Raw genomic sequence first — 16,165 nt, 5'->3', positions numbered from 1 at the left:
TATGCCATAATAATTTTGTATATATATATATATTATGTATATGTATATATAATCATATATTCATCCATTCGTCCGATATATATATTATATATACTCTGGAAGGCGACAGTAGAGAAACTACTGAAGTAAATGCATAATAATATACGCAAAGAAAGAAGACATCGATTTTGAAAATTTCCTCTTGTCGATTTCATATCACCTTTTCTTTATTTCTTTTTTACGGAGAAAAGCATTTCTTTTCCGTGCTATTTCTCAGTTCGTCTGCTTCGTTCTTTCCTTGCGACAACTATTTAGATTCGTTCAATGAATCCCAATCATCTACGCCATGTCCTTTTCTCTTTTTTATATCCTTTACATCATAAATAACGCAACATGCGGTGAGTAACCGCTTAGAAATACATCGAAGAATATCGTGTAAATTTAATGAGATTCAAAAATAATAGAGTTTCAAGATCTCGTTTTTTGTCATAAAAACACTATATCAATATTCAGAGATAGGGAGATAGAGAAAGAAAGAGAAAGAAATTTATAGAGAGCGATAGAGAGAGAGAAAGATGAGAGAAAGAGAGTCTTGAGTGATGGAAAGGAAGATGAATGATGAGGAATGAAGTGAAGAATGGGTATATGCCTAAGAAAAAAATATTTGCTTAAATGTGTTGCACAAACTCTGGATTGAGATATGAGAAACCCATAAATTCCGTCTGATCCAAATTCATCATGAATAGCTTATCCGTAGGTGTCAGATCTGTCTTCTCCGAGGTGAATTGCTTGTCGAAATTACTCACATCCTTGCGATGTTGCTGTGAAAAGTAAGAATAAGTAGTTTTATTCATTTTTCAGAAATATCTACAACAAAAATACTTACAATTTTTGGCTTAAAGGGTGGCTGCACCTCGCGGTTCTCTATCTTCTCCCAATCGATACGCCGGAAAAATGCGTGGCTCCGCACATCATCCTCGCCGCGCATTCCACATCCTAGCCTCTTGCTCGGATTCTTTGTAAGGAACTGCAATAAACGAATTTTATGCGTAAGAAGAAAATTTTTAATCAGCTGAACATATTATCCGTATATTCACACATTCGAGTACATCATACTTTCGTCAGAAATTTTTATTGTCATACATCAATTTTTAGAATTACTCACAAAAATCTATATACTGAAAGTATATTTTATATGATTATCCCCAAAAAGATTATAAATTGCAGTTAAATTATAATAATTGCCATTTTTGTAGTAATAATAACTACAATTATAGTCATTTTTGGGTTACTAAATATATCTGTTTATAGAACTATACATACAGTTATTATTATTAACATTATCGCAGCAACAATAATAATAAATATAGTAAGATATAATTATAGTTACAAATACCAAAAATTTTTGTCAACGTAGAATTTATATTAAAATGTTAACAGAAACGTTATTTAATTATCCAATAATAAAATTTAAGAGAAACTGTTTTCTTGATATTTCTATTAAAGGAAAATATATCCTAAGTTTTTTTAAAAAATCCTTAAAAATTAATATATTTAAATAAATTTCTCCCCCGCCCCCCTCTCTCTCTCTATATATAAATGTTTAAACGTATTTAAATTCCAAGAAGCTGTAAAAAGATGATGCGGAACTAAAGAAAACACGCGTACCGCTTTACAAACTTCTTTGGCTTCTTTAGACAGACTCTTCGGGTAACTGACGTTGTGGTCCGTAATCGCAGAAAAAAGTTCATCTTCGTCCTCGCCGTCAAACGGTGGCTGACCTACTAGCATCTCGTAGAGTAATACACCGTAAGCCCACCAGTCCACAGATTTCCCGTAAGGTTGATATAGGATAATCTGCGGAAAGATAAGAAACTCTAACAGATAAGACGGTACTAAAAAGTTCCAGCTTCACTTATTAAATATACCAGAATTGGCAAAAATATACAACGCATTTTCTTGCGATATTTAAAATAAATTTTATCATGAAGTAGTAAAAGTTTTGTGCTATTATAATATTTTTCAAAAAGAAATGATTTCTGGAAAAGTTTCAACAGCAAAAATAAGTATAGATATCTATCGTTCAGTTTTAAATTGATTGTCCAAGAACAGAAAACTTTAATTTGAAGCTTAGAGTTACTTAGGTATGGAATGTTGAAATTACAAAAGTTGTGAGAGAAGATTATTTTCCTGCATATTTCTGTCAAGGAAAAATTGATTTGAAATTTCGCAAGAACCGATATTACGTATCCATCATCCACGTTCCAATACTTCGCAACATCTTGTCTATACAAGATTTGTTTAAACATTCACCTCGGGCGCTATGTAATCAGGCGTGCCGCAGAAAGTCTTGGTAGTCTTGTCACCGGTGATGCCTTCCTTACACATGCCAAAATCCGCGATTTTTATATGACCGTCTTGATCTAGTAAGACATTGTCAAGCTTGAGGTCGCGGTAGACGATGCCACGCAAGTGCAAGTAGAACAAACCGATCGCTATCTCGGATGAGTAAAATCTGTAAATGTGGAGAACAGGACGTGAAACGCAAAGTCGATATTCGTCGTACAAATCAATCAGAATCAATCGCAGCTCTAATTGTAAGAATGAAACACTGCAAAACACTGCGCGGAACGCTATGACTGCGGAATAAAATAATCGCGACATTACAGTCGCGATTAATGAGTAAAAATTAAGGTCACGATGATGATGATGAGCCGAAGCCACGCGCGATACGTCCGCCTCAACGAGACACATCTCCCGGGTACAATCGGTTTTCATTTCGTATTCGGAACGTGTTGAGAAAGTTCGACAACGTGAATCGCTCGAGAGTTCCCGTCCTCGGCGTTCCCACGTCGTCGTCGTCTCTCACGGTGCTTTAATAGAGTTAAGGATATCGATCCGTAAGTTAAAGCGGAGCATGTTCATGAACACTAAAATACTCACACTGCCACCGGCTCTTTAAATTTGCCACACTGCTGTATTTGGTACATCAGATCGCCGCCGTTCACGTATTCCATCACGAAGTACAGGCGATCCTACAGCGGAAAGCAGAAAGCGAATCTTTGTAAGCCGCAAGCAAGTGTTTCAGTTAATCTTTCATTTTGCATCGTTCATATAAGACAGCTTGTATGCTCTTTTACTGTTCCTCATCGGGGAAATTTTAATAGAAAATTTAACAAGAGCGTATTATATTCCATTTCGATAACGTTTGAATTAAACTTGGAAAAGATGAATGGATAAGAAAGTTCTATTATTTCGTAATATATAAAAGAAATTTTGAAATTTTCATAAATTAAATTAATGGTGTCTTCGTAACTTTTTGAATTATTGTAAGTATTTTAATATTTTTTCTAAAAATTATATAATGAAAAGATTTTAGATGTGTAATAAAAGATAAAAATGAATTGATTAAACGGTTGTATGTACAATTTATATAATATTTATCTAATTAAGTGACTAATTTAAAATCGTATTCAATAACCGTAAAATCGTAACTATTCAATTATAAAGAGTGTATGTAATTTTCGAATGAATAAAAAAGCATTGCATGTACCATCGTCTGAAAACAAGAATGCAATTGCACCAAGAAAGGCGGTTTGCTCGAGAGCGCGAGTACACGTTTCTCGACCATTGTGCATTCCACATCGTCGTCCTGTATAATGATGTCCTTCTTCAAGATTTTGATGGCGTACAGCTCATCAGTCCCCTTTCTCTCCGCCAGTAAGACCTTCAATTAATTGATTCCGTCGAGATGCAGTCGCTTACGAGGTAAAGCAGTCATTTCTCACAATTATTAAAACTTACCTTTCCAAAACTGCCTTTGCCAAGTACCATTAAGAAATTGAAGTCACTAGCTCGTATCAGATCGCTCTTGCCCATGTTGTGCGGCACATCTTTATCCTGAGCCGTGTGTGTCTTTTTCGTCACCGAAGTTTTCTGAATAAAGTTTGCGCAAGGCTTGCGTATAACTCATGTTAGAACTGAGCAATCGTTATTTAAAAGATAAAATAAGAAGTAATATTTCAAATAACACTTCAGATATTATTTAAAAGCAACTATTTAATCATCTGTTATCTTTATTGAAAAAATATAGCCATTTTAAGTAAACAAATTATTTCAAAATAATTTTTCGTTAATTTAATTCTTTTGTATCAAGCAATGAATGATGTATTAATTTTGTATTTCAAAAATAAATTATAAATCATATATATATTGCTCAGTAAATAAATACCCGCATTTTGGTTTTAAGTTCGGCGAGATCGACGCCTTCCTCAGGAACAGGTACATTGTAGAACTCTCCCTCTTCTTGAGTAAGGAGTTTGAACCACCCACTTGCGGGTGCTTTAATAAGCTCCGATATGCCAAAAGATAGGGATCCCATAAAATCGTTTCTAGATGTTCGATCCCAATCCCATACCTCAATCAACAGCCGTCTGTCTTTATCCTCGGGTTTGAGATCGCTAATAATAAAAGTAAGATCGCTAAGCGTTTTGTTTTATAAAATAATAATTCTTGCAATCTCCCTTAATTCAATCAAGATTTGTCCTTCCTACTTTGACAAACTTGTGATTTATGGTTATTAAATATCAGCGTATTAGCATCGTAATGTAAATATGACGGAAACATATCTATCAATTTATGTAATGTTCAAGTCCGTGAAGTTTGGAAAGAAACATTTCGAAACGAAATTTCATAAATTAGGAAAACTTTTTAATTCTCAAAAATACAGATCTAATTGTTCGATGCAATTAGCGAAACGACTTACAAGATGATTGTCTCGTTCCACTCTGGGTTTAAGCACGACTTGATTGTCTTTGTTTTCTTCTTCACATTGTCCGAATCCGGGATTAGCTTCAGCTTAACGTAGGGATCCGACAACCCATTCGGATCCATCGGAATGAGATTTCGTCCCTCTCGCACTGCGAATGAATAAATCGAGATCTTTCGGAAAGAATTCAGGAAGAGGTACTTCCGGAGCATGCACTTATCCGAAAAATTATTTCATGTATAAAATGTTTTGGAAAATGGGAATATCACATTTTCCGATTGTTAAAAAAATTCTTGCAAATATTATGTATCGCAAACAAAATACATTAAAAATTATCAAATATCAATTATAAACTTTGATTTATTATTATATATAATTAATATATATAATTTATTTATTGTCTTCTTTTTTATTATCATACGTAATATTTATGTATATTTTTAATTTTAATTCTTAATACAAGTATAATGTCCTCAACCTATTTAAAATTAGACGCATCCTTAAATAAAGAAAAATCTTTTCGCTTCTTATTAAACTTCATTTTTGAAACACCTTACATTCATCTTCCTAAAATTGCCCGAAAGTCATTAATATAATCTCTACTATATTTTACGTCAAACATGCGTCTGACATTTTATGACATATAATTAATAATCTACTGGCTGGAGGTGAAACGTGGCTAAGAAGAACGTGATTAAGGAGAGAAAAATCGTGTTTTGTTTTGACATGAAGAAATCTTTAATCCGTTTTATCGCAAATTTTAATTAAACCTCGAGGACATGGCGGTAATATCCTGGTAACCCACTTGGGCTCGCCGCGAATGAGTTCGAAGAAACCTAATTTTCAAGATAATCGACAGGTGATAACAGCTCCAAGGCAGCCGACACGCTGTTATTTCTCTACAATAGTTATCGAGCCGTTTAGATACTGCAATGCGCGGCAGAGATGATATTGCGCAAGTACTATTTTATAAATTTATTGCAAGATATTGCGTAATCCGTAAACGGTAATATCATGTTTTATGATTATTTCCAGCAAATTCTGTGTTGATAAAACTTATTATAAAAATTAGTTCGGATAAAGATTTTATTTATATTTTTCCATTTATATTCGTTAGTAAAACAGTTCTATTATATCTTAATTGCATTAATCTTTAATTGCATTAAAAAGGACTTTACGTTAATTAAAAAAAAAAAAAAACTGAATAGCAAACGTTATACGATTTTCAAAATAAATCAAATTTATAATTGTCATGCATGTATACACCGTTTTGCATTTAATTAATTTAATATATGTAAAATGTAAAGCAATTGCACAAATAATTTATCGTAAATTATCTAGTTTTTTAATAAAATATAATGCGAGGACATGTATCTATGTTGAATGTGTAAATCAGTATAAATGAGCTAATAAATACATAGGTATTTGTTCTTTTTTTATAAGTGTGAAACATTTTCAAAACCGACAGGCAAAATGCTACACGGAAAACTGCTTACATTTAATAATTGATTGTTAATTAGTTGTCAAATTTCTATAATCTAAGTACCAGTTAAGATATTCATAAAGTAAAATGATTAAAGAAGATGTTAAATATAATTTTATTGCAATTCATTTTATTGCGTTTGCGACTTATACGAAATGAGATATCTGTTGTATAATTAAGATTCGCCAGAGTTCTCTCGTAATAGCATCACCCTTGGTCGATTGACGAGAACCATGGAAAATTTAACACACTCTAGTCATAGCAAATTTAGAGGATGGCGATGAATATCGTTGCGTTAGTGCCGGTTGCGAATAATTACTCTCTTAGGTTGTAATGGTATTCAGGGCTATCATGTCCTTATGATAATAACTCCCACGTTCATCTGGCCCTTAGGCTCAATATATCGCGCACGATTATAAATAACAACCAATAATAATTCCGTTGCCATTTGTTATACCGTTCTTATTTATTCGAAATCCTTGACTATGGCCCAGTTTTATAATTCATGGTTAACCTTCAATCGAGATTTAACTTATTCCTCATCTCTTTCTAATGCTAGAATTGAATTGAACCTCGGTTAAGTTGTGAAACTGGGCCTGTGACATTATATAGTTTTATTAATCGGACGTTCGAAAAGAGAGGGCTTCTTAATTAATTTTAACAAGCGAGAATATTCATATAAAAAGTTTAGATGATAAAGAGCTATTAATAAGGAGCTATTAATATCACGCATTTATCGCCTTCCCCTTTACATTATCTATCTTCATTTCAAATGATTGTTAGAAATGAATTTGAATTATTTGAAATCGGCGTCTCAAGCATATCTAATTAATTTGTTTATATATATAGTATATATAGTATATATTGTTTATATATGTATAGTATATGTATATGTTTATATATAGTAAATCTTCGTTAAAGAAATATCTTCTTGATCGTAGAATGACCTCATCGTCAAAACAATTTCGTAAATACATTACGAAGATTTGTTGTGTGATTCATTTTGGCCAGAATTGGGACGAGACATTTCGGCGCCCAAGGCAAAAGAAAAAATGCTATCCTTAAATAAAAAAAAAAATATTTTTTACAGTAAAATATAATAAAAAAATTAATATTACAATTATAAAATCCAAGCGTGTATAGTGAGCTATCAAAGCACGAAAAATATTACTTACATACGAAAAGAAAATTTTCTGTGAATTTTTATACGAACGTATACTAATACAGTTTACATGTCAAGTCTCGTAAAAATTCACAGAAAAATGTATCTTTTTATTTAAAATAATACTTTTCACATTTTAATAACTGAAAAATATGTATTCTTAAATATTATTATATTTTATTTTTATTCAACATACCACGAGCGTTCAATGATAGGCAATTATAATTATCGTTAGTAATAAATGAATTAATAAAGTATATAAAAATTTATATTTTTGGACCATTAAATTTTTTATATGAGACAAGTATAATTAAATGTAGATGCGTTCATTAATTAAATTAAAAGTTCGCATTCTATATTCACATATTAAACGCGTGCGCGCGAGTAGAATATTATTTTTTAATAGTAATTTACTTCCGTAAAAATTGCAAAAAAAATTAAATTTTTTTTTATAATTAGTAAAGTACTCAATCAAACTAATAAAAAAGAGATTCTAATGTATTCTATCTATGCCAGTTTTTGTATTTAATCAATACCTTCATTATAATATCACGAATAACGAAATTATATAATTTTCAACATATTTTAGATTTTCTTCTTTCTTGAATCATAGAAAGATTTTTACAAGATAAAGAAAATATATTTTATATCACTGAAAATATAGCTTATATCAAAAAATCATAAATCGTGTAAGTACTTGATCTTTAATCATTAAGTCTATTATTCATAATATTATTATAATAATGGGCATAACATAATAACTCTCTTACGATTTAATAATTTAAGCAATATTCGTCTTAATCTAAAAATCTAGGACAGCAAAGAACAAGAATTCGTTTATTAGCGATATCTGTCAAGGTGAAAATTATAATATACAAGTAATGCAAAATACATGAACATAAATATATTATGATTGTATAAAATATCTGTACTCGATTAATTAATAAAACAGAAACAATTATGTGATTTTTAAAAACGCAAAAAAGCGAGAGAGAGCGCCGTAAATTCGATGATAGAAAAGTTAAAAGTATATAAACAAATTTGAAAATTTAATTTTAAACCTACCTTCTATGGACAGCTTGCTACCGGAACATGAGATGTGCAGGTGTATACGACCACGTCTTTCGGTGTGATCGCATCCGCATAGATTCGGCACGCTCTCCTCGCATCTCTTGTGCACGTTCATGTCGCATGCTGCGTTATCAGATTATCATCAATTATATCACTATCGATTATTGTTAATCTTTGTTTCTCTTTAAATTGCCGCAAAAAATCAATTCTTTCGTTAATTCCCAGTCGACCAATAAAATCGCAGCTGTCGCTCGAACTATAAAGGGCTGCTCATCTGCCCTTTTAAAATATTTTTAAACTAACGATACCGCTTCCAATATCTTAAGAACTTAAAGCTTTCGAGCGCAGCTGCAGTTACACATACGTACACGTGGAATTCACGGATTAGGGAGATAAATGAGCTATTTATTCTGAAAGCGTTGCATCATATTTCAAAAAGACAGTTCGAATATATTATTACATGTTTTAAAGTCTTCTTAAAATTATGTAAATTGATTCCTAAACAATAAAACAAAGACTGCTATAATTTCTACTACAAAAATAATCTTTGTGTTTATCCGTCGCAATAAAAATATACAACGAAATTCTCAGACATCGTTTTTTATGTTAAGAATATCGATTTATAGCATACGATTGCAGCATTACATTGATTATTGTAGTTTGCACTAAAATCGCTTTCACAATAATTCGAGTATATAGAAATTGAATAACGAGACGATTCGTATTCTAAAATATGGGAAAGACGTTCGTTTTTCTTATGTTGATGAGAATAGCATGTATAAGCAATCAATGCGAAATGAATAGAATAGCTGAGGGAATCACAAATTTAAAAGTCATAACCCAGAACAAGAGCACGGTGACGATATGAAAGTGACTGTTTCCTAGTAATTTGAAAAGAGTTTTTGTGCAAAAATTGAAATGCAACAATACGTACAATCGAGCTTTTATGAAAATGTGATTCGCTCCCCGTTCCATTCATCTGATTTTATTACGTATCGAAATTATTCAACAATAAATGTAAAATCATTTTGGGATTGTATATTGTGAAGGAAAAAAAAATTCTTTCGTGTGTTATGAGTATGATCTCGTTTCTTGTAAAAGTTACATTCCCACATGTACGTATGTAAAATATTCTACAAGATCTCCCACACTATTTGGCGCATAGAGATCTCTATGAATGTAATGAAAGGTCCCAATGGTAAATAGTGGAGTGTATGACTGTGTACAAATACATGTCAACGAAAAGCTAACTGCGGGTAACACGAATGATAATCACGCAAGTGATATCAACACATAGTGTGCAATCAGAGGTTCGCATGTCTGCTGGGGAAAGGTGTACGATTACTTTACGCGCTCTGATAAGTGAACACTATAAATCTACGTGATTGTAATATATGTATATAAAAATTACATGCATGCACGACGAATCATTGTTCTTGTGTGTATGTCTGTGTATACATATGTACGTGAATTCGTATATATCGTGCATTAGTGCGTGGAACATAAAAATACGTACATACAGTGAATTTACAATATTTACATATAAAAGTATGATATCACGATCTTCTTTTTCTCTATACCTTCTTTTACACTGTAGATATTTCATTTCAAGTATTAATTATTTCGCAGAATAAGTCTCAAAAAGTTACAAGCAATATAACAAAAAAAAAAAGACGCTAAAGAAGACGATAAAACATCAAGAAACATAAATTCTTTAATGAGTAAACGTCGCTAGTGTACGTAATTAAATAAAGAAAGTTTCGTTATTCATTTAAACTTAAAGACTTTATCTTTTTAAACTTTTAACTTAAGATTTTTTTTTTTTTAATTACCAAGGTAACATTTGCGTTAAAAATTAAAAACTTAAATGTAGTGAACTTCAGAAATTTTTGAAAGAAATTTCAAAACTCGAAGAAACTTATTGCTACAATTAAAGTCAGAGGAGATTTAGAAATAATTCGTAACGAATTTAATTAATCCAATTAAATATCACTTATTGAGAATTTCACTGTACACACGCATACATATAATTATGTAAAATCGCATTTCATACTACATTAATTACATAATTATCATTTTAAATGTTATATAATAATAATAATAATAATAATAATAATTACGTCCAAGAGAGTGCTGTGTTAAATGTTGTATATATACAATCTATACATATGTAATACACTGGGGTAGAGATGCGTGTGACGGCGCATCGGTGGGTGTTCAACACCCAGTGATATACACGATGTGGGGTTAGAATGCGCCGTGTGAATAAGCGACGAGTGAATAGGCGAAGAATGGAGAGTGGTATATTAAAATACGTTTCTCTGCTTGCGCTTTGTCGTCGGGGATAGGCACAAGACGGTCGCTGTCCAGGGAGAACGTGGAGGAAACCGAGCAGCGCGTAGCAGCAATACGATATTAATTATGTGTAGTACAGTCATGTGATAACACAATAAAAAATGTATCAAGGTTAAAGGTATACCTACATAAGATCAATAATGATTACGTTAACGTTGTATTCTATTACCGTTGAACAGGTGTAAATTATTGTATGCTATTGTTCCAAGTACATTATACTCGTTCAAATTACAAAGTGACGCAGTCGATTAGGTTTCCTTACAATTGAGTGATCGTATACGGAAGATGTTTCATGCAATTAAGAGGTCCTAAGCAGGGAAGGATTTCTGATGAGAGATGTGAATGTGTTTCTCCTTATCTTTTCGAAAAACGTAGATACGTGCAAAACGGCACGTATCTCATCGCGTTACCGTGACGCTTGATGTACGTTTCCGTGCCACTGTCGTCGCGTGTAAAATTCGCGGTGAAATATACATCAGTGTCGCCCGGTACACGTTTTCTGTGTCAGTCGGCGTGTAATCGTGCATCTCGTCGTCCGGAAGCTTTTCCACAGAGCTCGCAAGGCGAGAGGCGACGGTGAGAGATAGCGAGCTACAAGCACTTGGAACGTAAGGTAGTGGGTCTTCTCTTCGGTGGGAGGATGCTTCTTTCGAGTGCATCGAGAGGGATGATTACGCGGTCTAAAGCCCGTGTAAGACCCGTGACGCGAATGTCGAAGCGCAAAAAGTGAACCACACTCAAGTCAAGCACCCTGATTTTTAAAGTGAGATCTGCAGACGTTTAAGATAGTAAGCGATAGATACAATTGCGTTCCGTATTTTTCAAGATTTAAATTCTCGTATCTTATTATTCCGATCAATGCTGAAAGCGATACGATATTAGAAAACTCGAATCTCTATAATGCTGTAAAAATTCACAGAAATGATCTTCAAGTTTATTTATATGGTAATTAAAGCTATCATCGAAGATATCCATTGGAAATTATACTTTATATTTCAAATTATGACTAAAAAATTATTAAAGAATTAAATGATTTAATAAATATTATTGTACGTTTATTCTCTTTTCGCTAAACGAATATTTCAAATATATCAATATTTATATTTAGCTAAAAACTATTTTTATAATATATGTATATTTTTATCTTATTCTTAACAAAAATTAAAAACGTTCTTAGATTAAAAATATGAAGCTTTGACAACTTTAATAGAATCCTGCTAAAGAAGAATGAGCAATTTAATTAATTTTTTAAACTTCGATTTGTTTCAATTTGCACAATTTAAAAATGAATAATTGAGTGAAAAAATAATTAGTATTGTGCATCGTTTTTGCTAAATTTAAAAGGCATAACTTCTTTTTCATGAAAGATATAATTTTTTATGAAAAAAAGTATGTACGCAATATATTTTCTATCACACTATAAATATCTCTCGTTTCTTTGTCGATTCTTGAATGGTTTCTGTTAACAAAGTTAGCGATAAAAACAATTGACTATATTCGTTGGATTTCCGCGCTCGTATTCCATAATTAAATTTCTATAATCAAATTGATTGCTCCGATAAATCAAGCCAACAGACTCTTCTATTTGTTAAATGTACAATATATAGGAAATTCCTACAGTTTCATCACATATTGTCATTAATCATAGTATTATTTGCACGTACACATACATTGTTTCCACCGTGACATATGTATTCGCAATTATAAGTGAAATTTGTATTCACGATGTATATAATTCAAATAAAAGACCGTTGCATCGCAATTTTAGAACGGCTTGCTTGGTGACCTAAACACAACAAAAGCGACAAAAAAAAATACGTCGTTTTCTAGCCGAGCTATACATACGTTATTACCTTGAGGTGCTAGGTAAATAACGTTCGTCTCGTGGAATTTATTCAACAGTCGTAACGACACAAAAACTATTGCAATCGCGAAAACGAGAAACTAGAGAGAAATTCGTGAAAATACAGAGCAACGCGAGTCATATAATCGGTAATAATTCTGGAGAAAAACCTTTCTGTTTAATAAAAGACAAAAATTTGTACATATATTGAAAGTATATTTATAACTTTTCGAAATATTTTTAACAAATAAAAAAAATATATGTATAAGAATTAAAATATACGTAAGAATTTAGAAAACAAATAAAATAATTGTATAACATGATTCGATTGTTATTGTACGATAAAAAAGAATACACATTTTCTGAATTTTATCAAAGGTACTTTCAAAGATTTTATATATTATGTCTTTTGATTTTTTTTTTACAAATGTTGGAATTTCACGTTAGATTTTCTTAAATATTGGTGACTGATTTATAATTTATAAATGTAAAACCACGTCTCGAGGTTGTATCCGTCTGTTTGAACAAAGTGACTGATCCGAGCGAGATGTTGAGCAAACGGTCTTCGCAGACACACGATCCTGAATCTATCTTCGATACAAAAGCGACTGGAAATACGAAATTTCGAATCACTTGATTCATGTATTTCTAAGGCTTGTTTTTTTAAGGGATGTCACGAGCGACAAAGAAAATTCAAGAAATATTTGTTACTTCTGAAGTCGATAATGCCCTAGTTGGGTTCAACTCAACATCTATTTCTATCCAATATTCCCATGCAAACATTCAATCAATTCGTTTGACACATTTAAAATGAATTGAACTAATTTTTTTATTTCACTTAGGCTGTATTCATTTATGTTCAAATCAAATTATCATATTTTCAATGAAAATAATACATTATCTTTTTTTAATTTAGTTTAATTAATACAAATTCAAAGATTTTATTAAAAATATGTTATAGCGATGAATAAAAAATTGTTTGATTGCATAAATAAAAACTTGCAACTTTTAAGAAATCATATCTTAGCAAAAAAGAACGTAAATAAAATGCCACATAAAATCATTTAATCTAATCTCAAATCATTTATTGTAAATAAAAAAGCTTGAATAAATATAGCCTAAGTAAAAAATACAAAATCAAACATGAATTTCCACTTTAATTTTTTAAAGTATAATGTAATTATTTCTGTTTTATTTTCTTTATACACTATAAGTAAAAACCCGTTTCCATACATTCTTGCTAATAATGTTGCAATTTAATAAAATTTTGAATCTTTGGATAAAAGTTAACACTAACGACTAATCTCAATGATTTATTTTAGAGACTAGAAGTATCAATTCTTTTTGTACCGTAAATTAGCCATGATTATTTTGAAGCAATTGAATGCACCATAAGACGAAAAAAAGAAAGAGGACTTAATTTGTCGAATATTTTTTTTTTTTTTATACTGCTCGAAAGCGTAGCCTCGTAATCTAAAAAGCTTACAATTGGGTCTCCGAAGTGCACGAAACGAGCGCAACGAAAAGCGCGATATCGATACGTTAGCTATTAATAGCGGTATAACGAATTACCCGTTCGCACCATCGATGGATTTTCGATATTCTTTTTTATCGGCATTTCTTTCTCTCTCTCGCTTTACCCTCCACAATACCAATATCTACTATCTATTAAAACGCTTTAGCGAAACTGTAACGCGTGATTGTTCTTTCACTACGTAACAATATCAATAATATAAACGTCCTGTCATCACCTTTACTCGTATTATCGGATCATATCATTGAATTGTCGGTGGATCATATAATTGAATTGTTGAATATCTTATTGTATCTTTTACATGACATTTTATTATATCAACGTGAAAATCGCGGGCTATTTAATATACTGGGATTAAAATCGATATCTGAATTTTGGCCTATCCGTCAAATCGATTATCCTACCGGGACAGATATTCGGGCAACCTAGATGGTCAAATTCCTGTGAAGCTATGACTGGAATTAATGGTAATGGTGGAGGAGCGGGATTGATGTGCGAGATATCTGACCGTTTGATGGATTTGACGTGTTGTTGACACGTGATTTGATTTCTTAGCTTTTTAACTACCTGAACACTTGAGTCCCTGATGGGCGATACCGTGAAGCATCGAGCCGCAGTGGTCGCAGAAGGTCGGCGTCAGGTACGTGAAAACCTCCCATTTGTGCTTTTGGCTCGCCTGGGAACAAGAAATAGGGGCCCGGGGAAGCCCGGTCCTTCATTTGTGGTTCTAATCCTGTGTGGCGGAGAAATCAAGGCGGACGATGGCTATATGCCGATCGATTGCCCCAAAGCGGGACATCCAGCTCCGGGAAAAAGACATTAAACCCATTCTCTATTTCCCCTTTCCCACTTAAACCTAAAACCCTAAAACTTGTTTTGGTTCTTTTCTTTTTTGCGATCTTTTCCCAAAAGCTGAGGTGATGAGCAGAAGCAACAAGAGGGGATACGTGCACGTGGACCACGTGATGATGAACGTTAAGGACAAGATGGCGCACACGATCACGATGAACGTCGTTAATGAGAGTGTGCCGCACAGGTGCAACTGGGCTCCTTTTACAGAGTCTAAGTCATTATAAATATTAATATGCTTGTGGATACGATTTATAAATCTAAATGTTCTGCATGTGCCAAGTTCCTCTAACCAGCATACAAAGCAAACGTTTCTCGTTTCAGTCGTAAAAAATGAATTTACTGTTTGCAATTCGACAAATCGGAAGGAAACTTTCGCTTTGACGTAAACTCAAACGGAACCTGGCGCAATACAGATAATGGCGTAAAATAAACCATCCCTGTGTTTTTGTGTTGTAGTCAGAGAATTTAATCGTTCTGTAATTCCAAAAAAAAAATAATTATTGCAACACGCTTTATGAAAAAGCAGTCATCGTCGCGTACAACCTTGGAGAATGTTATGCAATCGCATTCTTCAATATGTGTATAAGTTACGTGTCATACATTCAAAATGTAACTACCTCTCAAACTGAATGTATCGTGAATACAAACGATTACAACGAGCTTTTCCAACTGCACGAAGAAAAGTACAATTTCAGTAAGGCATGCGAGAAGACTCAAAACAACAGAATAACATACAAGTAACACGAAAATTCCCTAACGAGACATTACTTGTACAGTCCTGAAAGGTTGCGCGCAACTCGTAGCGTGCACGACGGTCAATTGGAAATTTGTCGTTACTATGAATATTTTCCCTTGCATAAAAGACTATAAAAATCAGTTTCACGAGATATCGACGTGGGCAGACTATCACCAGTTATTATCGAGCCTGTGTGGTCAATAGTTGCGTTATTCTTGGATCCGGTGCAGGAAAGGCTTTCACTCAAAGCTCTCAGTGGAAAAAAACGTCAGTAGAAAAATGCAGTATTAACTGTAGTCAATATCTACCAATGATAAGGGATCAATAAAATTTTAACAATCTGATTAAAAATTCTAAACAAATTCCCATACAAGAATATAAT

At 32.5% G+C, this 16,165-nt stretch overlaps 1 protein-coding gene across 2 annotated transcripts in view; it reads right to left on the bottom strand.

The window, feature by feature from the left end:
• Window positions 1-75: 75 nt before the first annotated feature.
• Window positions 76-16,165, bottom strand: part of LOC108747795 (protein kinase C, brain isozyme) — a 66,248-nt gene continuing 50,158 nt past the window's right edge. Inside the window, exons 4-14 of one of the 2 annotated variants that reach the window (XM_018485575.1) lie at window positions 14,763-14,871; window positions 8,458-8,586; window positions 4,745-4,898; window positions 4,211-4,439; window positions 3,784-3,915; window positions 3,533-3,706; window positions 2,923-3,014; window positions 2,293-2,494; window positions 1,648-1,836; window positions 866-1,006; window positions 76-800 (exon numbers count right to left, since the gene is read on the bottom strand). In XM_018485575.1, the coding sequence (XP_018341077.1) occupies window positions 648-800; window positions 866-1,006; window positions 1,648-1,836; window positions 2,293-2,494; window positions 2,923-3,014; window positions 3,533-3,706; window positions 3,784-3,915; window positions 4,211-4,439; window positions 4,745-4,898; window positions 8,458-8,586; window positions 14,763-14,871 (1,704 nt within the window). In that variant the 3' untranslated portion in view covers window positions 76-647. The remainder of the gene's footprint in view (window positions 801-865; window positions 1,007-1,647; window positions 1,837-2,292; window positions 2,495-2,922; window positions 3,015-3,532; window positions 3,707-3,783; window positions 3,916-4,210; window positions 4,440-4,744; window positions 4,899-8,457; window positions 8,587-14,762; window positions 14,872-16,165) is intronic. The other variant, XM_018485574.1, reaches the window with a different exon arrangement.

The sequence above is a fragment of the Trachymyrmex septentrionalis genome, unplaced genomic scaffold, assembly GCF_001594115.1.
Source record: "Trachymyrmex septentrionalis isolate Tsep2-gDNA-1 unplaced genomic scaffold, Tsep1.0 scaffold20, whole genome shotgun sequence".
Lineage (NCBI taxonomy): Eukaryota > Metazoa > Arthropoda > Insecta > Hymenoptera > Formicidae > Trachymyrmex > Trachymyrmex septentrionalis.
This window is presented reverse-complemented; position numbering and strand designations above follow the sequence as displayed.